Consider the following 22861-nt stretch of genomic DNA (forward strand, 5'->3'; position numbering starts at 1 on the left):
CTTGAAATATAGAAAAATATCAAGGTCTAGATTTATTCCAAATTTTAAACCAAGATCCTGGATTTAGAAAAGATAAAAATATCACGGGTTTTCAAATATTAAGAAGCATATCAGACATAGCAAGACTTCAAGCTGGCAGTATATTTATAGATGATTGAACTTGTAAAAAATGTCAATATTCCAAATTAAGTACTGAATTTAAAAAAAAAATCATGATCCTGGAATCGAAAAAAAAAGTATTGGTCGCAGGGATTATTTTCCGAACTAAGAATAAAAAAAAAGTTTAAATCCACTCACTTTGTAAACCGAGCTGCGTAAACTACCATGCGTTCGCAGCCAACAAACCACCCAAGAAAGCATGAGGAGAATACGTAACGTCTCAACATAAAAGCTCTTCCAAGCATACAGTGCCGCTGTAACAAAACCAAACATGTGCGCCTCAAGCACTTCTCAAGGTCGCTAGAAACGTCAAAATCTATCGAATATATAATCAGCATCAGTTTGTTGTCGTGTTTAGTCGAAGTGCAAAATAATCAAACTATTAGTGTAATTAAGTGGTTGTGAGTTAGTTCATTTGGATGAAATTCAGTTTTATTACTTACTTACTTGAGATCTAAATTTACACAAAGAATCGACAATGGCCGAACTGGAGAACATCAATCCCCATGTTTACCGCAAGTGCGAAGATCGCAGAATCACTAAAGCAGACGAAAATGACGACGTCTGTGATCCCTTTGATGAGCGGGAAATTTTCGGTGAGTTTATTGAATTGCTTCTTCTACGTAAAACTTCAATAACATTTAACGTTTTATTTCTCAGATCTCATCCGCAACATCAACGACCCGGAGCACCCGCTAACGCTGGAGGAGCTTCACGTCCTCGAGAAGAGCTTAATCACAGTGGACAACGAGAAGAACACGGTCAAGGTGTTGTTCACTCCCACGATTCCCCACTGCAGTATGGCAACGCTGATCGGACTGTCGATCCGGGTGAAGTTGCTCCGCGCATTGCCACCCCGTTTCAAGGTTTCGGTGGAAATCAACCCAGGGACGCACGCATCGGAGAACGCTGTCAACAAACAGCTGGCCGATAAGGAACGTGTTGCCGCCGCCCTAGAGAACGCCCATCTCATCGAAGTCATCAATCAGTGCATTGCCGTTCCGATGAAGTGAGCGGGAAGGCAGTTTAAGTTTGTAATTTAAGCTGTGACTGGTTTTAGAACAATAAACTACATTTTTATTTAAGGTATATCTTTAGCCTGTTTTTTATACTTTAATACAAGTTACACAACATTCCCTTCGACTGATAACCGTCTACCGTTTCTTAGCACTGATGGCACTGCTACTGCTGGGTTGGGGTGCCGTTGGATCGTATTTGTAAGTCTTTACCAGAGGTCCTTTACCTGCTTTTTGGAAGGTTATTTCATCGATCCGTGCACGTTCCTCCAGTTCGCGGGTAATTTTCATGTTGGTCCAAGCTGAAAAATTGCCGAATATCAGATTGAACATTTTAATCACAGCTTAAATCAACTTACAGTCCTTCATTCCTTCGGCGAATTTCTTCTTCTTAATTGGTAACGTTTCCGGTTTGTGCGTCACCAATCGGTCGATTTTAAAGTAGTCTCGCACCTTTGGAATCCTCAAGAAGCCAACCTGCATTAGCGAGAAAAAGTTACTGCACGCCCAGTAGCACAGGATCGCACCGGGGAAGTTGATAGTGAAGGGAAACACAAACAGCGGCATTGCTCTCAGCACGTACCGGACCATCTGCATGTTCTGGGCCGACATTCGTGCACTGTCCGTTCCCAGCTCGATCGTTAGAAACATGGTGATGCTGGTGATCACTGGCAGGGCATAAAAAGGATCGCAAACCGTCAGATCCGTGAACCAAAACAGTCCTCCCTCGCGCATCGAATCCACCGGCGTATTGGCCATCTGTCTCAGTCCCATGAAGAACGAAATGAAGATCGGAGCCTGTGCCAACGGGACCAGCATGTTCTTCAACGGGTTTAAATTCTTTTCCTTCATGAAAGCGACCATCTCCTGGGCGTACCGGGCAGAATCTATAGAGTTCCCAGCCTGGCGAGCCTCGGTCATCTTCATTTGAAGCACCTGCATCTGTGGCATGTGGTTGTTCATTTTAGCTGCATTCCGTTGACTGGCAATTACCAGCGGGAACAAAAGCGTTCTCACGCAAATCGTGCCAATGGCGATGACACCCCACCAGGGTATATCGCAGCTGACGTGAAGGAATTCCATACAGTTCTGAACGATACCCACCGGGGTCCAACCGCCCAGACCAAGCGATGCAAACGTTGGTTCACCATTCGCAGCAACATTGGCCACTATGTCACTGATTTCTGGTGCAGCTGGAATTGGTGGTGGCTCCGGGATTGTGTCCAGCAGGCTCTTGCCGGCATCGTCTGTGCTGATGTTTCGCACCAGAACCGATGCTGTGATGGGATTGATGAATCTGTTCTTTAGTTTCACAGTACTGCCGATCTGACGGTCATTTAGATTTCCACAAGCGATGTGATAACTCCGGTTGCTTCCAGCGGTAGCCACGGCGAGTTCCTATCGATTCATATGTAAACATTGTGGTTATGAAATCAGTAGGAAAATTTAATGCCGGTTAAAATTACCTGAATCAGATAGGTTCTCCCGTTGATGGCATGTCTGGCTAGCAGTTTACCAGCTAGAGATAACATTTTAACTGACTTGACTACTTTTTGTAAAGGTTTATGGAGGAAATTTCAGGTTTTCCGCAAAATTCTCAAGACCCTCTCCAGCACAAATCACGCAACCAAAACAATCTGACGTCTGACGAGTGGAGAAATGTCAAACGACGAAAAGAGGGGAAATTGCACACTGGGAGAAACGTTACGATTGAAACGTATGAAAATACTAGTGAGCTTTTGGAGTGAGGCGTTACCAAACGGTACGAACAAATTTGCCTTTCGAAGCTTTTATTTAAATGATGTCCAGGTGGTGGTGGGTGGTCATCGCGTCATACATAATTATGTACAGTTAAAAAAAATAAGGAATTTGCTCTATTATAATTTATTAGGTTATTCGGTCGACAAACAAGTCCAAACTGCATTCATCCTATCAAATCTACACGAATCGTCCCACATTCTAAACGAATTTCTTCAGCTCGGCCCGGTTCAGGAAACCGGCAATCGACCCAATGTCTTCGCAATCGGGAATGACTTTGCCCTTGAACTCGAGACACGCTTCGGCACACAGCTGCCCATCGAAGAATGTTCCGTACATGCGCTTGCACTGGGCACAGTTGGTCATGCACACCGAGATGATTTCGAACCCGCCGAAGAGGTCTGGTTTGCAGAACAATACAAATTATTCTAATCGTCAGGAAAAAATACCCAGCTTTAGGCTCGGCTTTAGGCAACTTACCAACGGAAGGATTTGACTGCACGTCGTCGATGAAGGCGAAAGTACAGAAGACCACCAGAACAATAAACATATTCGCTTTGAAGTTCATTTTGCCAATTTAGTGGTCAATCGAATTCGCTTTTGTCTCTCAATTGAACAATCGAAACTGATGCTGACATCTTTGAAGACATTTGCTTTTATACAGTATTGATACAATATTAATTATCCTCAAACGATACAGACAGGCCGAAAAATGGTACGAGGAGCAAATGGATTGATATGGTTAGTTGATTCTCTGCGTGGCATATCCTTGCAAATGCTTTGTCGCTAATGTGAAACAATGTCGGACAGGTCAGTGCACTGCTTGGTTGCAATTAGCTATTTAAATCGATTCGAAACCATTACGCTCAGCTGATTTGGAGAAAATCTATTTCTTGAATGCCAGAATCATGCTTTAAAGTGTGGTCTCTGTTCCTTGAAAATGGAGGAAATTTTCTCCACTGAAGTTTCCATATAGGGAAATGAATGTAATGTCGGCCTAAATGCCTCTAATTTGGGCCCATACATAAATTCAGCAATCGACTAAATTATCAATAGCGACCAAAAATATCCATTAGTACCGTCCCAATGACGCGTTCATCTAGATAAAATTGATAAAAAGCAGATTTTTAGCGATGGGCTAAATCTTGATCCATAGGTCAACATTAGAGCAATTTCGCCAGGGCTGGTAGCGAGTCACTTTTTAGTGACTTGGTCACTTTTTTCAAGCGAGTCACTAAAAAGTCTCCTTTTTTAAGGCTAAGTCACTAAAATCACTTTTTCTTGTAATCAGTCACTATTTTAAACTTTTTTTTAATGTGACTTTATTTCAAGATTGATCATTCTTCATTGCCCGAATCCAAGTGACAGATACAGTAGCGCTGCGTTTGAGCGAAGGTGGAAGCAACGCATAGAAAAATGAGCAAATACACAAACCTTTCTTTTGAGGATGTAATCTTTGCTATCAAATTCGTTCGAAGCATTTACCTTTGAGCGGCAGATGACGCAATTGTACCTGTCTCATAGCAGTCGTAAGAGAAAATCGAAGACTTGCAAGTCTTCTTGATATGTTATCTTCGATTTTGTTCTAATTTTTCTCTATCTACAGGGTGTTCACACATTTGGCTAAATAAAGTTCCCTAACTTTTCCAGGTTTTTCCATAACTTTGGCGGAAAAATTCTTGATTTATAATAAGAAAGCCATTTATGAAATGCATTAAAAGTTAAAAAGACAGTGTTAAAGAAACAGCTTTACTTCATTTTAGTACGTCTAAGATCACAACATTTTTAATGTCTTGAAGTTTCGTACTAGCAAAATTGTGGAAACTTTTAAGAAGTTCTACCCAGACAACCAGAATGTACGTATATTTAAAGTTGTTTCTGTGATATACAAACATATATACAAACAAACAAATCGTATAGAATGCAAAAAAAGGGCCTATACCTACAAAAGTGGAGGCCATATACGTGCAAATTTTAATTTCTTTTTAAACGAGTTGATTTGACATTATATACGATTCAATCAGTAATAACAAATTCAATTTGAAGAACCTTACGATGTAATCCGATTTAATTTGTGATACAGTACGATGAAAAAAAGATTCGTCGTATATAAGTCGGAAATTTGCATTCTATACGATTAAACTTAAACATAATGCTATGTATGTCATACTTATATGCGATGTTGACTTAAACTGTAGTTATTTACGATACTTTCTGTACATTGTTATACGACTTCTGGTTGTCTGGGTATTTATCTCAGAAAAACTAGATCTAGAGATCCCTGGGGAATTCCAGAGATTTTAAGCGGAAGTCCCGAAATATTAGCCCAGATAATTGGATTGATTTAAAAATGTATAAGCGTGAGTTAGAAAAATTCAGGATAATTCCATGATGTGCTGGAATAAAATCGAGAACCCTTAAGATATTCCGAGAGATTCAGAACAGAGACCTTCAGAATATTTATGAAACATCCGGAAAATGTGAGAGTATTTCAAGGGTGTTATATCATGAAAATTTCTCAAGATCTAGAAAATTTCGAAAATTTAGCTAAGATGATTAGAGAACATCAACAAAGTTCCATTAATTTAAAAAAAATGCGAGAACTTTTTACAAGCACCGATATTTTCAAGAAATTCCAGAGAACTAAAGTAAATTTATATATTTTTAGATTGTTTCGTTATAATCAATGAAGTTTCGAGTATTTCGAGAACGATCAGATAACAACATATAAAATCCCATTAACTCAAGAAAATTTGCAGTGACTTACAAGGAGTTCTTTGGGATTATGGGATATTCCGAGAATTCTATGATTGATCTGAAATCTTTAGAAGATTTAGGAAATTATAAATATATATCAGAAAATTTACCGGAACATTTGATCAATTTAAAGAAATTAAGGTTAGCATAGAAAATTTCTTGCAGGGAATATTAGTGATTTAAGGCAAAATTCCGTGAGCGTTTATAAACTTTATAAAACTTTAGGATTTATTGTATAACTTAAAGGCAATTCAATCAATGCCAGTAAAATTGTGGGTTCTTTAAAAAAAATGCTAAGATATTTAGAGCGGTATATAGAATTTTAAGGAAATTGAGAAATATTTTGGGCAGTTTTAAAAACACCAGGAAACTCTAGACTATTGAAGAAGCTATGAATTAGTTTCGAAAGTCGACAAATCTTGAGAACTTCAGTGAAAATCATAGAACTATATTAATTATTTTCTTGCGGGAGCTCAAAGATGTTCCTAAAATTTCAGCATCTTCAAAGAAGTACAGAGATCTTCAGAAACATTTCGAGAACTTCATAAAAGTCTATGGAACTTAAGGGAAGATCCGAGAACTTCAGGAACTTGGATGTCCATTTCGGGAGCATTTCAAATAAGTTTAGTAATGCTCCAAAAACAAGAGGAATTTCAAAGGAGTTCAGTTCCAATAGTTTCACTAAATTAGCGGAAAATTTCAAGAAGTTCCCAAATTTTCAGAGAACTTTAGAGATGTTAAGAAAATTATTGAGGTTTTCACATAAGTCCAGAAATTCACGGAAGCTTAAACATGTTTAGGACAGTTCAATTAAATTCAGGGTAGTACAACAAGCTTCATGAGAACTGCAAACACTTTAGAGAAGTTTCGAGAACTTCAAGAAAGATTTTGATCTCACTAAAAAAGCTGAACAAAAAAACTTCAAGAAAAAACAGAGCAGTGATATTCCGGAGCAGCGAAATTACATAAATTAAAAAAAAAAATGTTTCGAGAAAATCAGTGAATGGTTAAAACTTTAGAGAAGATCCATGATCGTTAGGACAATTGTGGAAACTTTAGGAAGACCGAAAAAGTTTAGAGATGATGAGAATAAAGAGAGAGAATAAAGAGAGAGAGAGAGAGAGAGAAAGATTAGTAATTTCCATTTAATTCCAGTGCCTTATTTGCTTATACTTATTTGCTTCTAAGTGAAAATGTACCTGTTAAAATATATATTCGGTAAAATGCGATGTTTTTCTTCAGTCGAGTATTAGTACAAGACACTAAAGAAGTCTGCACATTGTAGACGAAATACGCGTATCTGTGAACGATAAGCAAATAAGGTAGTGGAATTAAATGGAAATTAGTAATCATTCTCTCTCTCTTTATACAGGTATTCCATTAAGACGCCCACATTTATCAGGATTCAATGATGAGACGTATTGAGAGCATCTGGCTAGTTTCTCAAACTACAAAGAACTTCAAGGCAGTTTCATTAACTTCAGGAATATTTTGGGAACTTTCAAGTTGTTCTGAAGACCTCAGAATAGTTAATTACATATTCAACGGGGTTTTCTCGTGAAAATTCGCTTGGAGTTCTCCTCATTATTCGGTCGTATTCTCCCGAAACTCTCATGGAATTATTTCAGAAATTCACTTGGAACGCTTCTCTGAATTCTCTAAAAAATATCACAAGAATACAGTTAGAATACTTCTCGCAAGTATCCTCCGAATCCGATTTTCTTTTAATTTTCCTAGAAATTGCCTTGAAATTCTCCTCAGTAAGAAATCCTATCGAAAGATTCTCAGAATTTTCATTGAATTCATTTCAGGTTTCTTTTTTAACCTCACTCCTTTCCTTGGAATTCTACTCACATTGAAAATCTCCTAAGATTTCATTTTCATTTCTCCTCACAATTTCCTTAGATTTCTTCCCTTAATTTATTTGGCAATCTCTCCTGGAACAATTTTTTTCCGAATTTCTTTGAAGATCTCCTGGAGTTATCCTCACATTTAATTGTAATCCTCCTTTTAGCATCCCCTTCACCCTCTAAGTATTCACCAAAAACTTACGAGGACTTATGCGATTTCAAATGTGTGAATGAGAATAACTAGGAATATTCAATGTTATTATTTTAAAATGCATTCTTTTCTTTGGAATATCCTTAGTAAGGAAATTATTGAATTTCCTGAGTAATGATAAGATTCCCTGCGACTTCCAGGTATTTTCAGAAGAGATAAAATTCTCTGTGAATTTCCGGGTTTTCATGTTCTTCAAGGTAGTGGACACTTTAAGCACAGACAAACAGACATAACACATTGAATATTTCTCACTGTAAAACATCGTCGCTAAAACATTACCGCCATCTGTTGAGTACACTGTGGTGGGTAGCACGCAGAACAGATGGCGGTAGTGTGTAAACGTCAAATGCAAGGGAATTGACTATGCGCGCCACAGGTGGCGGTACTACCAACTACGATACTTTTAAATTGACCGTTAAATGCTTGCGCGATGAACAGCTTACGAGTGTTATGTCTGTTTGTCTGTGCTTTAAGGTTTAGTAATAAGCTTTCTATTAAATCTACATATCGTTTGTACATATTTGGTATGCTATCAGAATTACTAATTTTCTTCCCTTAGGTCACTTTTTAGTCACTTTTTTACAGCTATAAGTCTATCTTGATACCCAAACCAGGTTGGAACTGAATAAAGAACAAATTCGCTATTAGTAAAACGACAAATAACAACTCTATCTACACAGCGTTTGACGATACTCAATTCTGTTTTCCCGAGATGTTTTTTCGCCTCTGTTTTTGATCGTGGGATCTCAATTTGCATACAAATGCATTTTGTTTAAAAAATCACAAATAAATATCAGGTGGTATATTAAAAATGATTATCCTGATGAGGGAAAAATCGAAAAAATCAAAATCGTGTAAAAGCATAATCCATCAACAGCCAGCAACGAACGGAGACGCATGGTCGACCAAAATTCAAACAGCACGCGTTACGGTCGGTTACGCTCCTTTATAAAAGCTCCAACACTCGATGTCACGCTGTTCTCATAATCAGTCTTCCATATCAACAAACCCACCACCCAACCTGCTCCCCAATGCCCGCCTATGATAGAAAAAAAACAACTTCGAATGCGAACGCCCATAGAATGGGGGAACGTCAATTAGATGGCAGCTCCCCAAAACTTGTTTATGTTTCGTGTTTCGTTTTTTTTTCGGGCCACATCCTCACGTCTTCTATTCTATATTCGATTACGGTTCGTGTGCAGTGCCAACAACATGCGCGCTCCACAATCAATTGCTTATCAATAAACAACGACGACAAAACGCGTCGACGAATTTTAGTGCGATAGAAATCGTAAATCAGTGGAATGTTTCATTAAATTTAGTTACATAAGAGGTGTGCAGCGAGCGGCATCTACGGTTCTATCGTGTAGCAGCAGCAGCAGCAGCGAGATTTGTCCCCAATTGTCCGTCGATTTTATTTTTTTTTCTGGTGTGGTGTGAGAGTGTCTGAAAATGGAAGCCTTGGCCTTGGTACTGGAACCGCACAAGGACACCGTCGGACTGTCGGCGGCCGTCATTACGGTTCTGCAGTTCTTCAGCGGTGTGTTTGTCGTCAACGACATCCGTAGGAAAGGTAGCTCCGAAGGTTTTTCGGCTGGCCCGTTCCTCGGTGGTGCAGTGTTCAGTCTGCTGAATGTCCAGTTCGGCCAGATGTTGCAGGATGACGCGATGATCAAGGTCAACCTGATTGGATTGGCACTGAATGTGGTGTATGTGTGTGCGTTTTATTGGTACACGGTGGGGCCGGCCAAGAACAAAGTATGGGGACAAATCGGGGCCGCTGGAGCGATAGCCGTCGGTTTGCTGGCGTATGTACAGTACGAGGATCCCAAGGTGGTCGAATTTCGCTTTGGGATGATACTGACCGTCATACTGCTGCTGCTGGTCGGGATGCCGCTGCTGGGATTGGTGAGTGGAATAATTTATGAAACTTTACGAAAAGTGACTTACCTACTTACTTCTCGTTTTAGGGAGAAATTTTGGAAAACAAAAGTACCGAAGGACTACCTTTTCCGATTATTCTATCCGGAAGCTTCGTTTCATTATCTTGGCTACTGTACGGAGTGATCTTGAGAAATGATTTTCTTGTGGTATGTTTTTTTTTCTAATTCAATCAACTATATTTTAATGGAATTTCATGTTATTCTGCAGGTACAAAACGTGATCGCCTTGGCGCTGGGTTTGATTCAGCTGTCGCTGTTCGTTATCTTCCCGAGCACACCGATCAAGAAAAAGACCAAGGCCGCTAAAAAGACAAACTGAGCTTTACGAATATTTTACCCTTGACCTATTTTAAATGACTACTTACGATATACAACAATTGACAATAACAGTTTCGCGTGGGGTTTAGATAATGGGCGTAGGGATAGAGTGACAAATTTTTAGGAATGTTTATGTTTTAATCGTGTAAGTCTTCCACGTTTGACACGTTGCTGATGTAATTCCATTTTTCTAGAAGTAAAATATAGGGATTGAAAATTTTACAATATTCACTGTTGGTCGTGTAATGGGAGGTATAGACTAGCTTTTTTTTCGGCAAGTCAGACAATAAAGGTTATAAATTTTACACAATAAAAAATAACGTTACATATTCCAGTTTAAAAGGTAAGGAAGCAAACATATTTTCTTATAATACGGTAGAAGAGTATAGTTTCAATATAGAGAGGGTCTAGTATAACGCTCTCTAGTACAATACGTTATTTGATAAACAGTGATTACATTCTAATTATGCTGTCAAACAGTGAGTAATCGCACACTACTGCTCAAAAAAATTACTAATGCCGTGAAAAAAACTAAAACATATTTCTCAGTTGAAAGCTCAGCTAAACATTGCAGTTTTAAAGCAGATTTGATATTTATATAGAATAAAAATGTTTCCAAATTATTTGCTTATCAAACATTACTCATGAAGTAATTTCTTTTCTTTCTTGAGAAATCATCATTGTACTTTAGGGGTTTCAGCTATGGTTATTCAGGCATAACATTTGATAACGGCACAAAAGCATTTGTAAACAAACTTTCTAATAGCGAATTCGTTTATTATCGGCTTTAACACCAGTTCCAACCCAGTGCGAAACCGAACCTTTTGTCAGTGTGAACCTCAACCTGAGCTAGGTTTTAAAAAAGAACGAGTAAACTGACGTTTGTCAGAAAACAAGCAGACCCAATCTTGATACCCGATCCAGGTTGGAACTGAATAATAAACGAATTCGCTATAAGGGGTCATCCATTAATTATGTCACACTTTTAGGGGGGAGGGGGGGTTTTGGAAACTGTGACGAGTCATACAAAAAAAAAATAAGTTCCATACAAAATATGTGACAGAGGGGGGAGGGGGGGTTGAAAATGGACTAAATTTGCGTGACATAATTAATGGACCTTCCCTAAGGCCCTTTACACGCGAACTAAAGTACGCCCACGCAAACCAACAACATCATCGTATAGGGGCAACTATCACCTTTCCGAAAGTATACCACTTGTTCGTGCAAACGACATTTACCGCCTTGACCCTAAGTACATTATATCATCCTTAACAATACCACCACTTGTTCTTAATGTTTATCTGTAATGTGCTGTCTCGCTTTGTTGGAAGCCGGGAATCATCTGCACTTCCACGAGAAATCACTGGAATGCTAAATACAAGGGATGGGAATGCAAACGGTTGAATAAAATTTGCTAATATTTTTGTTTCAATATTTAGACCTTAAAGATATAAAGGTGGCCTTAAAGTAGTTGATGTTCAAAAATAAACTTTCTTATTTTTGAAAATAAAGACACACAATCTTCAGCAAAGTTTTAGCCGAGGCTATTTCAAGCAACTTAATGAAATAACTTCTTTTTTTCTATATCTTAACGTTCTCGTTTTAGAATATTTTTTTCGAAATTGACTTAATTCCATAAAAAATAGTTTTGTACCAATAACTTTTTAAATTCAAATTTCTTTTTTTTTTATTGTTATTATAGTCACTTTAACGCTCTTGGGTCATTCGTGACTTGTCCCGGGGTGAGATTTGAACTCGTGACTTTGGCGTGAGAGGTATGGATGCTAACCACTATGCCGGGGTCGCCCCATTTTGAAGATTTTAAAGACGTAATTTTTGCAACTAACCGATGGAAGTCGCTTCTGCCGGTAGTCACGTGTAAAAGACCACCCACCTATATGTATGGGCTAGAGTCGGTGTATAATGAGTCACGCCAAGAATGAAGCCAAGTCTACCTATCGAACTGTCAAACCAGCTACCTATCGTGCAAAGTAAACTAACATTACGATGCTATGAAAGGTCCACGAAAGGTATTGCAATAAAATATAAAATATAATCGAAGAAATGATAATAAACACGCAGTGAGCATTCAATTGTCATGGGATTCGTTTGGTAATGATCAGTAATGACAATTTCTACTATTTTTTGTTAAGATAATTTGACAAAATCACTGATATAATGATTTACTACAGCCACTATTATTTTTTCTCGCTAGAAGTCATTTGAAGTTGATGTAGAAGTCCTCTGTTGCCAAGTTAAAAGAAAGATAATCTTTCGAAAACCGTGATGCGAGTTCAACTGTTTTTCTTTTGGCGTGACTCATTATACACCGACTCTAGTATGGGCTTTGCTCGATAACATCAAAAATTATGGCACTTATACCTATCGTTTATGTACACACATAAATTCCAACAGCCGAGTAGTTCTGCGATTTATTTTGCCGAGATTCAGTACAATTGCCGAGACTCAGCTAACAAATATCATTTTGCGTAGATATCAGCAAAAGTAAATGCCGAGGTGGCATTTACTTTTTAATATATAATCGGCTGTTGGAGATTTTACCGAGCTTGATTAAGTGTGTACTGGAATAAGCGGATAATTTTTGTAAGCAAAGTCCAACGCCCAACTAACAATTTTCACAATGTAAACGCTTTACTCATTTCATTTATACAGCCTCAAGCTGTCCCATATAAACAAAAACCATAAATGAACAATAGCCCAAATGGTTGAACTATTCCATAAATGGTTTGGATGATACCCCGAACACGTCGTTAAGCAGAATAACCATAAAAATTTCATTAGGGGTATTCAAACGTTATACGATATGAGGAAACCTTTACTCAACCTCTATACAAGCAAATCTGGCGAACTTAGTCAGCTACTTATGGCTGTTGGAACGGTCGGGAGAAGCTCTTATTGCATATCCATTAACGCTTCTATACAGCTGTTATCCTGCTGTTTAGTTGTGTGTGAACTTGAAAGGCGCTTATTCAACCTTTTCCCGGTTATCCAATAATCACTACACAGCTTTCTCTTGAAGCCGGGTTAAATACTGTTTACGCTTTTTTATGAAGGAATTTATTGAGTTTATTTTGCTGTGAATCAAATTAATCGAAATTAGTAACAAATCATCACCAAATTATTTACCCTGCACCGGAACCTGGAATCGAACTCGAGACGACCTCATTGGCAAACCTTGACACTACCAACTGTGCTACGCCAACACTTTGAACTTGTGTAAACAAATCAACATTCCCTTCTACAACAAAATCGCTGAGTAGAGGCTTTATAATAGTGCACACGAATCACTTTTCTCGACTAGTTATAAAAGAGCAGAGTAAAAGCTGTAAAACTGCACAGGTCTAAAAATAAACCTAGTTGACTGTGAAAATGCTTCCGAAGTTGCTCTAACACAGTTTATAAGCTGAGTACAGGTTGTTAAGTTGTTGAAAAAGCACTTTTGATGTTTATGTTATTCAGCAAGAGTGGTTGGTTGTTTAGAAGCCATCAAATGAGTAATATATTCACTTTGTTAGCTTTGATTTGCAGCTACAAGTTGAAAGTTGATTAGTGTGTGTATAGAAGTGACATTAGCATTTATTGGCTGATGTTATTCAGTGCGACTGACAAATTGAATAATGGTTGTGAGAAAGTTGAGTAAACGCTCTCCAAAACTATTTTGCTAGCTTTTGCTTGTAGCTATATCTGCAGCTTCTTTTCAGCTACTTTACAGCACAACGCTGGAAAAGTTGGCTTACAAAGCTGAAAATGTTAGTTGGGCGGTTTTTCCCAAACTATACTACCAAGGATAGGGTTGCCATCTGTGAAAAAAAGTTAGAACTAGCAGCTTTGGAAATGTTTAATTAAAAACTTATCTGTATCTCATGTTATAAAAAAGTTACACCCAATTATATATAAAAAGCAGACTTATACATAATTGATTTTATACTAGTTTATAAAATAAAATATCTCTATTTTTTCATATGATGTATTTCAAGTTGAGTCCTTTCAAATGATAACTTGGAAACTTATGTGTGTTTGCCCAATGCTGAGTAATTAATACTAAAAGTGCCTGATAAAAATGGAAGCACTTTCGCGAATTACCCGGAGTTGCGATAGTAAAGGCACAGACAAACAGACATAACACATTGAATATTCATCACTGTAAAACATCGCCGCTAAAAAATTACCGCCATCTGTTGAGTCGCTGTGGTGGGTAGTACGCTGAACAGATGACAGTAATGTGTAAACGTCAAACACAAGGGAATTGACTATGCGCGCCACAGGTGGCGGTACTACCAATTACGATACTTTTAAATTGATCGTTAAATGCTTGTTCGATGAACAACTTGCGAGTGTTATGCCTGTTTGTGTGTGGTGAAGGTATGATCACAGAGACAGGCAGACATAACATGCTTAAGATGTTCATCGAAATCGCTTTTAACGGTCAATTTAAATGTTGCTTAGTTGGTACTACCGCCACTTGTGGCGTGCATAATCAATTCCCTTGCGTTTTACGTTTACACGCTACAGTCATCTGTTGAGTGTAAACAACAGATGGCGGAAGTGTTTACAATGATAAATGTTCAATGTTTTGTGTCTGTTTATCTGTGATATAACATTGAGGCAACGTAAGGATAAAATCAAAACATTGAGAAATATAACGCATCACTTTCAGGAATACTTCACTTCGCTACCGATGAACCATTCTGACGGCCATATGAGTACCCAAGTAACCATTTAGTCGTAATATAGCTTGTATTTACTTACTTTTCTTCAGTATGGTTAAAGGGTGATACGGTCAAAATTTGGTCAAGGGAAAACGCGTGTAAATCGGTGAAATCGTTTATTTAAAAAATCAAATTAAATTTCTGTTTCAAGTTCAATTAGTATAAAATTCAGGAAAAATATTCAGTTAGGCTTCCGCTTTTCCAAATCCGAATTGCCGGGCCTTACGCTTGACCCATGCCATCAGATTTTGTACAGCCACCTTGTCCACCTTCTTTGCCGCAGAAAGCCAGTTTGCCTTGAACTGCTGCTCGCCCTTAGCAGTTTTTTTGGTCTTCTTTAGGTTCCGCTTGACAATAGCCCAGTATTTCTCAATTGGGCGGAGCTCTGGCGTGTTGGGAGGGTTCTTGTCCTTGGGAACCACCTGCACGTTGTTGGCGGCGTACCACTCCATGGCCTTTTTACCGTAATGGCAAGATGCCAAATCCGGCCAAAACAGTACGGAACAACCGTGTTTCTTCAGGAAAGGCAGCAGACGTTTATTCAAACACTCTTTCACGTAAATTTCTTGGTTGACAGTCCCGGAAGCTATGAAAATGCTGCTTTTCAAGCCACAGGTACAGATGGCTTGCCAAACCAGATATTTCTTTGCGAACTTTGACAGTTTCATGTGCTTGAAAACATCTGCTACCTTTCCCCTTCCTTTTGCCGTATAAAACTCCTGTCCCGGAAGCTGCTTGTAGTCGGCTTTGACTTAGGTTTCGTCGTCCATTACCACGCAGTCAAACTTCGTCAGCATCGTCGTGTACAGCCTCCGGGATCGCGCTTTGGCCGTCGTATTTTGTTTATCATCGCGATTTGGAGTCACTACCTTCTTGTAAGTCGATAGTCCGGCTCGTTTTTTGGCTCGATGCACGTTTGTAGACGATACACCCAGCTTATTTGCGGCATCTCGGAGAGAGAGGTTAGGGTTTCGCTTGAAACTACCGGCAACTCTCTTTGTCGTCTCAGCGGCTTCCGGTTTTCGATTTCCCCCCGATCCAGACTTCCTGGCTGTCGACAAACGTTCCCCAAACACTTTAATTACATTTGTAACGGTTGATTTGGCAACTTTTAGCGATTTTGCCAACTTTGCGTGCGAGTAGCTCGGATTTTCGCGATGCGCGAGCAAAATTTTGATACGCTGCTCTTCTTGCTTGGACGGCATTTTGACAACTGAAGAGTGAATTCCAAAATCAAAATAGGAGCAACATTCTACACACACACACCTTCAAAATGAGGGGTGTTCAGGTTTTTTAAATGCAAAATTGAAAGAAATACGTCAAGTTGATATTGACCAAATTTTGACCGTATAACCCTTTAGTTGGGGAAACTTTCATTTCTTGAAACTAATCCCTTTTGAATTCCATTCATTCTCTTTTCGTACTTTGCATATAACACTATCACATACTATACTCTACATTGATTCAATGACTCATTCCGAGTGCTCGGTGGACCAGCGATTTAAGACGCGAGTCTTATGGCAGATAAAATGGAAATGGAAATTAGCGCGGATTTATCTCCCTCGGAAAACAAGAAAAACCTGGAAAAGGCGGAAGGAAATTGCCGGTGAAGTGCGGAATGAAATACGAAGCGTTAGAGAAAAAGCACAAGGGATTCTAAACGAAGCAATCAATGGCGGCAGACCAGCGGGCCAGCGGTGAGACCGAGCCTATTATTATTATTATTTATAAATTAAGCATCAAAATTAAACTAAATACGCGCTAGGTTTGAAAAGAATATTTTCGAACCTGGAAGTGTGTATGTATAACTTATATCCAATTGATAGAGGTAAAACATACATGCGGGGCTTATTCTTCGATACAATCGATGTAAATATTTACATTATTTGACAAATCTCAGGTAATCATGACAGCAGTTGGTCTCTTTTTTTCATTCATATTGTTTTCAATAATCAGACGTCATGATTACCTGGGTTTTGTCAAAAAAGGTAAATATTTACATTGTTTGTACCAAAGAATTGTAAGTGAAAGTAACTTCGGAATGGGCGTGACTCTCCAGACATTCTGAAATGGGTTGCTGGATCTGCAATAGCGCTATCACTTTCTAACTCCCGGACTAAAGCTGTCTACAATGACCATAAATGCGACATTGAAGAGAGAGTTCTTCCATTAATCATCAGTCGCGATGTAAAACTTTTGACCGGGAAGCTGCTTAAAATCGAGTTTGACGTATATTTCGTCATCGATCAAAGTGCAGCCCTTGTGTTTCGTCAAAACACGGTCATACAAGAGCCTTGCACGGTTTTTGGCCACGGAATTCTGCTTCATGTGCCGGTTCGGATGTTTACTGGCTTTATAGGATACAATCCCTGGCAAGGATGTTCCGAACCGTTTAAATGTTGGGGTTGTACCGTAGTTCGGATCGAAAGACCGGGGTTGGCTTTAACGCTCCTTGCTGCGCAGCTGACGATCCCTGGTTTCAGTTTTTTCGTAGGTCCGCTGATTCCTTTCCACACTCAGGGTTTCCTTGTAGGTTTTGAACACTCGACTAACTGTTGTTTTCGGCATCTTCATCTCTTTAGCCTGCTTGGAACCGGACCACTCCGAATTTTCCAGGTTCTTGTGCACATTTTTTTTCCCTTCTTTCGAGTTCCATTTGACGTTATTTCTGAATGCGATCGACTACGTTCATCAAACTTGCACCTGTTGTTCTCTATAGAAGTGTAAACAAACCACTGTCAAAGATTTTCGATTCCCAACACTACACTGTACACAAACATCATCTTCTGATCGAATGAAACCTCAGACCATTAAAAACAAAACACCGAAATCGCTTTTTCGAATGATACCTGCAACCGGATGACGGAAATTTTGAAATCAGATGATTTTCCTCTAGAATACTGGATGAAAATTGTTATGAGAAGGGATAGGGCCTCAGTTGAAATGCGTAATGCTCTCTGCAGAATGACTGTCATACTAAATGGAAATACATTTGGTATTGGTTCAGCCCCATAACGCAAATCATTCAAAACGATGATGTAAATAATTCTATCGAATGTCATTTGCCGATCTGAGCTGACAAACAGGTGGAAGCATATGCATCGCTATCAGAGCTGTTACGAACATAGGTAAAGGATGAAAACCAATGTTTAGCTAATTCGTGGTGGAGGAGGTTTCCTCCACCACGGAATTTTTTTTCTATCCTTAATGGAATGGCTTATTATGGCTATTCTGTATGGAAATGTAGATAATCAAATTATAAATCTAATTAAAAGCACTTGCATGTCAAACAATCCCTCAATGTTTGTCCTCGGAGTGTCGTATGTTTTATAGCTAATTTTCAAACGAAAATCATCCTGTATTTGGATGACAGTCATATGGATGTTCATCATCTGACGACGAATTCAACCATAAGAAAATCATCCGAAATTCGAATGCATATTGTTAAAGGGCTCGAGCAATGCAATAATCATTCGAAGTATTGCGGATGTTTTGTATCAGTGTAGAGGCGTGCACGATGGGCGTACCGATTTACTTTTAGTCTGCCTTTATAATAAAAAAAAACTGCATCTCTGAAACCTTCACCATTTGAAAAAGGGTAGGTACTTTTTTCGTCAATTTAAGACTACTAATGAAATTTATCATCAGGGGATCATGAACAGTATTACTTTTTTCATTATTTTCCGTACAAAAATACTGAAAGAAAAGTGATCCAAAGAAACAAACGCTGAAAACGACCAATCATTTAAGCACCCCCGATGAAACATTTCCTTGGCCCAGGGTGGCAACCGAAATTCAATTTTAAAATTCCTGTCCTTTCCAGGTTTTCCTGGTCATTTGATTTTTTTTTCGCTTTTATAAATCATGTTTTAGATAACAATTGGAAATTTGTTATAAGAATATTTAAATGCTTCTATCAATTTGATCAATTCAATTTGATTGGAAATTTGTTTAGCTGTCTGAATCATATGTCCATTTGATTTGGATGATCTGCTTAAATTTATAAACGATGACATCGGATTTATTGAAACATGTGCCACCTATGTGAAGTCAGAAATTATTGCAACAAAATCCCGACTTTTTCCCGGTTTGCCTGGTTGACTTACGACCTTGTTAGTCTTAAATATGACTCGGAAGGTCCCGTCTTTCGAATAGTGAAGGTGTCGGAAATGTCGAATTTCCTGCATTTGAAAGCTAACTCACTCAGAAAATGACTTGCAAATGTTGGTTTCTGTTTTATTTATGTCGCTTTGTAACAGAAAGCAAATCCGTGCTGCTGAAGCTTTCATCCTATAAGAATGTATCGGTTTTATCCGCTTAGGTCTTGCTAATTCTATTTCTGTCCACCGCCATCATTTCCTTTTACGATTTTTGACCTGCTTTCTTTGTATTGACCAAACCTGTTTTCCCTGTCTGCTTTCCAAAGATCAAAGGTGCAATGTGCCAAATTCAATCTGTTCCTACCGCGATGAGATTCGGCCCATAAATAAGGAAATGGCTAATAGGGTAGAGCACTACTTCGGCATATTGGGACCCATTCCCGCCATTCTCTCTAGTTTAATAGTCATTGCTATCTAGTTTAATTACGAATGCTGTAAAAAAAATGTACGGGGCTGTCGGAAGACCAAAGTGAAGTGAGGTACGCCGAAGTGGTGCCGCACCCTACGCTACTGATGCCACTTTTTGAAGCGAATAATTGTAATCAAGTTCAGGTTCGTCGTCGCTGAATCGTTCGTGTCTCGCTCTTGTATTGAATACTAGTTACTGACCCCGCACCACGTTGAAACAGCAACGACGTCTGAGAGCCGTGCATCGCTAATTATTGTTTGCACATTTCTCCGTGAGTATGTAGGGTGGAGAACGGCTCCAGCTCCCCGAGACCCTATTCCAAGCATTCTTGAGAAAATTAATCAGAAATCTATCCTAACGATACTCTATGATGTGATGCAAAAAATTAGCGTTGTAAGTTATTATTTTTCCCATGCTTTCAATAGGGTCTCGGGGGAGCCAAAGCTGTTCTCAACCCTATGTGCCAAGAAAACAGGTTATTTTTGTTTTGCACGGCGTCGTAAATAACGTCCATTCGCACCGTCGACGGTCTCCAGTTATTTTGTAGCTCTAAAGAACCAAAAACTAGCGATAGAACATTGCATTGTTGTGTCACTATCGACCGGACCAACGAATAGAGAATGTTGATCGACGATAGGTCAAAGGAAGAAGCTGAAGTGCTGGTAAAATGATACAATCTAAGTTGTATTGTGAACAAGTGACTAATTACAGAAAACTTGCTTCATCGGTCTCAATTGCTAATGTTCAATCAATGATTTAGATTTACTAACGCTTTGCCAGTAACACGCACCTTAAAGATAAACAATTCGTATTGGCTCAGGAACGGTATCGGAATCTGAAGATTTGAATTAAATCCGTAATATTGCTTAATACTGCGTAAAAAAGTCCTCGTCTTTTCAGTAGAATTCTGTCATTATTCTCACATTTCAATTGTTTATGCTAAACACCGTTAGACTACTTGAGGGCAGCGCACCTCAAATAATAAAATGTACGGAGATCTTTTCCTGATGGTCAATGCCAAGAACAAACACCAGAAGCTCAGTAATAACACATTTACTGCATACATTAAGTTCAGTTTAGAGCTGTCGTGGACCGTCCATAGAGTTCGTTTTCAGCTCACGATCATGCATAAGCAATTCCGTCGATCGATGCATTCATGATCGCACCCTTCAATTCGCGGCGCCGTGTTGCGTGCGAGATCAACTCCCAACATCGCACCGTCATCCTCTCCTCAGTATTCGAAACTTGCTCAACTTGGAACAATGCGTACTACCGGAGAGTTTCTCATCAATCTCCATTCATTTGAACGAAGTCGTTTAGATTAAACAGACTGATGCTCATACCCCGCATAGTTGTCATAACGTCGCGTCGGCATCGTCGATGCGGGAAAAACGCATCGCCGCACGGTGGCCTCAGTCTACGATTGACCGTGGCGTCGTACGGAAGTGTTTACAGTCTAGCAACGTTGAAGGAAGAGAAATAAAAAAATAAATAAACAAGCGACAATCTAAGCACACCATGAGCGCACTGCGACGGGTGCTAAAGTTCTTGCTCGGTGCATTCACCGTAGTAGGCGAACTGCTCGGCGAAGGGCGTAAAGTGATCTCGTTTAGGGCGAGACGAACGCCCGGCCGGACGATGATGGTGTTGGGTGCGGATTGATTGACTGACAAACAACGGAAGTGTTGCTTCTCCAAACTGTGCGACGCGGTTGTTTAAGTGGATTAATTGTCTGAGACATGGTGTACTTTAGTTGCACTTGCACGGTGACGCAGGGAGATGTAGATCACGGTACACAGAATGGCGCGAAAGTTTAAGTTCGGAAATGGCACCTTGTGTTAAAAATTATATGGAAAGTTTAAGTCACAACAAACGAGCGCTACAAAGATGTGTAACATATAATTATTTTTTAGTGTTAAGCGAGATAATGATTATGTTTATTTTCCGTCTTAGTGAAGTAATAAAACAATGATGTTAACAAATTGACCAGTGATTGTTTCTTTTATATGTATTCATGAGTTTGATCAGTATAGATGTTCACCAGGTGAAGGGCTATAATTAATTCAATCCTAGGGGTAGTGCGAAACAACTTGATCATCATCTGTGGAACATGGTTTGATGAGTAGTGTTGAACGACTTCTAATAAACTAGACGTGGATGAACTATAAGCTTATTGCGTTTTTTAAACAATCAGGTTATGTATGCACGTAATTATAGTGACGTTTTTTTTTTTTCATGCTTAAATAGGGGAAATGTCTCTTATGTTGGCCTATGGATCTAAGATTGGGCCCATCGCTAAAAATCTGCTATTTATCAATTTTATCTAGATGAACGCGTTATTGCGACGTTACTAATGGATATTTTTGGTTGCTATTGAAAATTTAGTCGATTGCTGAATTTATGTATGGACCCAAATTAGGGACACTTAGGCCGACATTACCTGCATTTCCCCTACTTCTTATGTTTCACTGGTGAACATATCAGAGTGGAGTCTTTTACCGGTTTTTAAGCTATGACCAAAAAAGTAACGGCCCGCAAAATGTTGGTTCAACTTCTCTGATTTTTCCATGAATTTCGTGAGCTATTAAAATCCATAACTCATGAACCATGTATCGTAGGAAAAAAACTTCTTCCGTGAAATAACAAGGAAATTAATCTCAGCAATCAATAAAGAATGTAAACTGAAACATATGTTCCATGAACATTTTCACGGTGGAGGAAACAAGTTATTAACAAATGAGAAATTTGTGTGAACAATTGAGCATGCCAACTCTGCTTCCATCGATATTGTTGCGGTTGGCAAACGATTTTAGAAAAAAAATCTACTCTCATAAAATATCCATGTGAATTTCACATAACCTTCATGTGATTCCATAATTGGAAATTGCACCATTAAATCACATGAATGTTATGTGTTCAATGAAAGCTATATGATTTCTCATATAGAATTTCTTATGTTATTTGAGCTCCTAATAGAAATTAAGTGAAAACTTTTGTCAGTGTCTCACCGCATTTCTACTATTAACCTGCTCTCGCAACTTGTGGTTTGTAGCTTTCCAATTTACTGCATTGTTCTCACCTGGCATCACATTACTGAAAATGTCACCGGCTACGCGCTATGCGATTGTGGTTTCATGGTCTAGAGTTTCAGTTACACAGTTGAACTAACAAGTATTGTTTCAGTCATCGACAGAGTAGATTAAAGCTAGATTTCAACTGGGCTAGGTCGTCTGACTGAAACACGCATAATAACTACTATAAGCAAGTGGATTATAAGATCCATTGGTTGCACTTCAAATCGTCCCCTTAGTGCTTCAACTAGAACTCTATGCACTAGAGTCAAGGGTTTCAAACGACTTTGTGTAGATCTATGTATCAGATGAAATTGATGGAAATTTGATGGAGAGGTTGGGAAAAATTTTCAGAAAATGTCAGATTCAGGGCTCTACATTTTCGAAGCTCTAAAATGAACTCGTGTTTTGTTTCTGTCATACATACGTGTTCGACGCTTCATTTCCATAACGCCTAGCTAGACTATTAGCAAGAAACG

General features: G+C 38.8%; 4 protein-coding genes across 5 annotated transcripts in view; 2 read left to right on the top strand and 2 right to left on the bottom strand.

The window, feature by feature from the left end:
• Window positions 1-3544, bottom strand: part of LOC135709530 (eclosion hormone-like) — a 128672-nt gene extending 125128 nt beyond the window's left edge. Inside the window, exons 1-2 of the mRNA XM_065231932.1 lie at window positions 3414-3544; window positions 3118-3334 (exon numbers count right to left, since the gene is read on the bottom strand). Coding sequence (XP_065088004.1) covers window positions 3135-3334; window positions 3414-3501 — 288 coding nt within the window. The 5' untranslated portion in view covers window positions 3502-3544 and the 3' untranslated portion in view covers window positions 3118-3134. The remainder of the gene's footprint in view (window positions 1-3117; window positions 3335-3413) is intronic.
• galla-2 (MIP18 family protein galla-2) lies at window positions 599-1248 on the top strand. Its single transcript, XM_065231929.1, has 2 exons — window positions 599-755; window positions 820-1248. Exons 1-2 carry the CDS (start codon window positions 638-640, stop codon window positions 1170-1172), a joined length of 471 nt encoding a protein of 156 aa, XP_065088001.1. The 5' UTR covers window positions 599-637; the 3' UTR covers window positions 1173-1248.
• OXA1L (OXA1L mitochondrial inner membrane protein) overlaps window positions 1251-22861 on the bottom strand; it is a 135649-nt gene continuing 114038 nt past the window's right edge. Inside the window, exons 2-4 of one of the 2 annotated variants that reach the window (XM_065231867.1) lie at window positions 2642-2780; window positions 1535-2573; window positions 1251-1477 (exon numbers count right to left, since the gene is read on the bottom strand). In XM_065231867.1, the coding sequence (XP_065087939.1) occupies window positions 1314-1477; window positions 1535-2573; window positions 2642-2707 (1269 nt within the window). In that variant the 5' untranslated portion in view covers window positions 2708-2780 and the 3' untranslated portion in view covers window positions 1251-1313. Of the gene's footprint in view, window positions 1478-1534; window positions 2574-2641; window positions 2814-22861 lie in introns of those variants that run through there. The other variant, XM_065231866.1, reaches the window with a different exon arrangement.
• On the top strand, window positions 8929-10109 carry LOC135709667 (sugar transporter SWEET1). The gene is made up of 3 exons (XM_065232056.1): window positions 8929-9659; window positions 9722-9841; window positions 9903-10109. The coding sequence occupies exons 1-3, from the start codon at window positions 9204-9206 to the stop codon at window positions 10011-10013; spliced, it is 687 nt and encodes a 228-aa protein (XP_065088128.1). The 5' UTR covers window positions 8929-9203; the 3' UTR covers window positions 10014-10109.

The sequence above is a fragment of the Ochlerotatus camptorhynchus genome, unplaced genomic scaffold, assembly GCF_037179485.1.
Source record: "Ochlerotatus camptorhynchus isolate MF236.1 unplaced genomic scaffold, CSIRO-AGI_Acam_v1.1 ptg000361l, whole genome shotgun sequence".
Lineage (NCBI taxonomy): Eukaryota > Metazoa > Arthropoda > Insecta > Diptera > Culicidae > Ochlerotatus > Ochlerotatus camptorhynchus.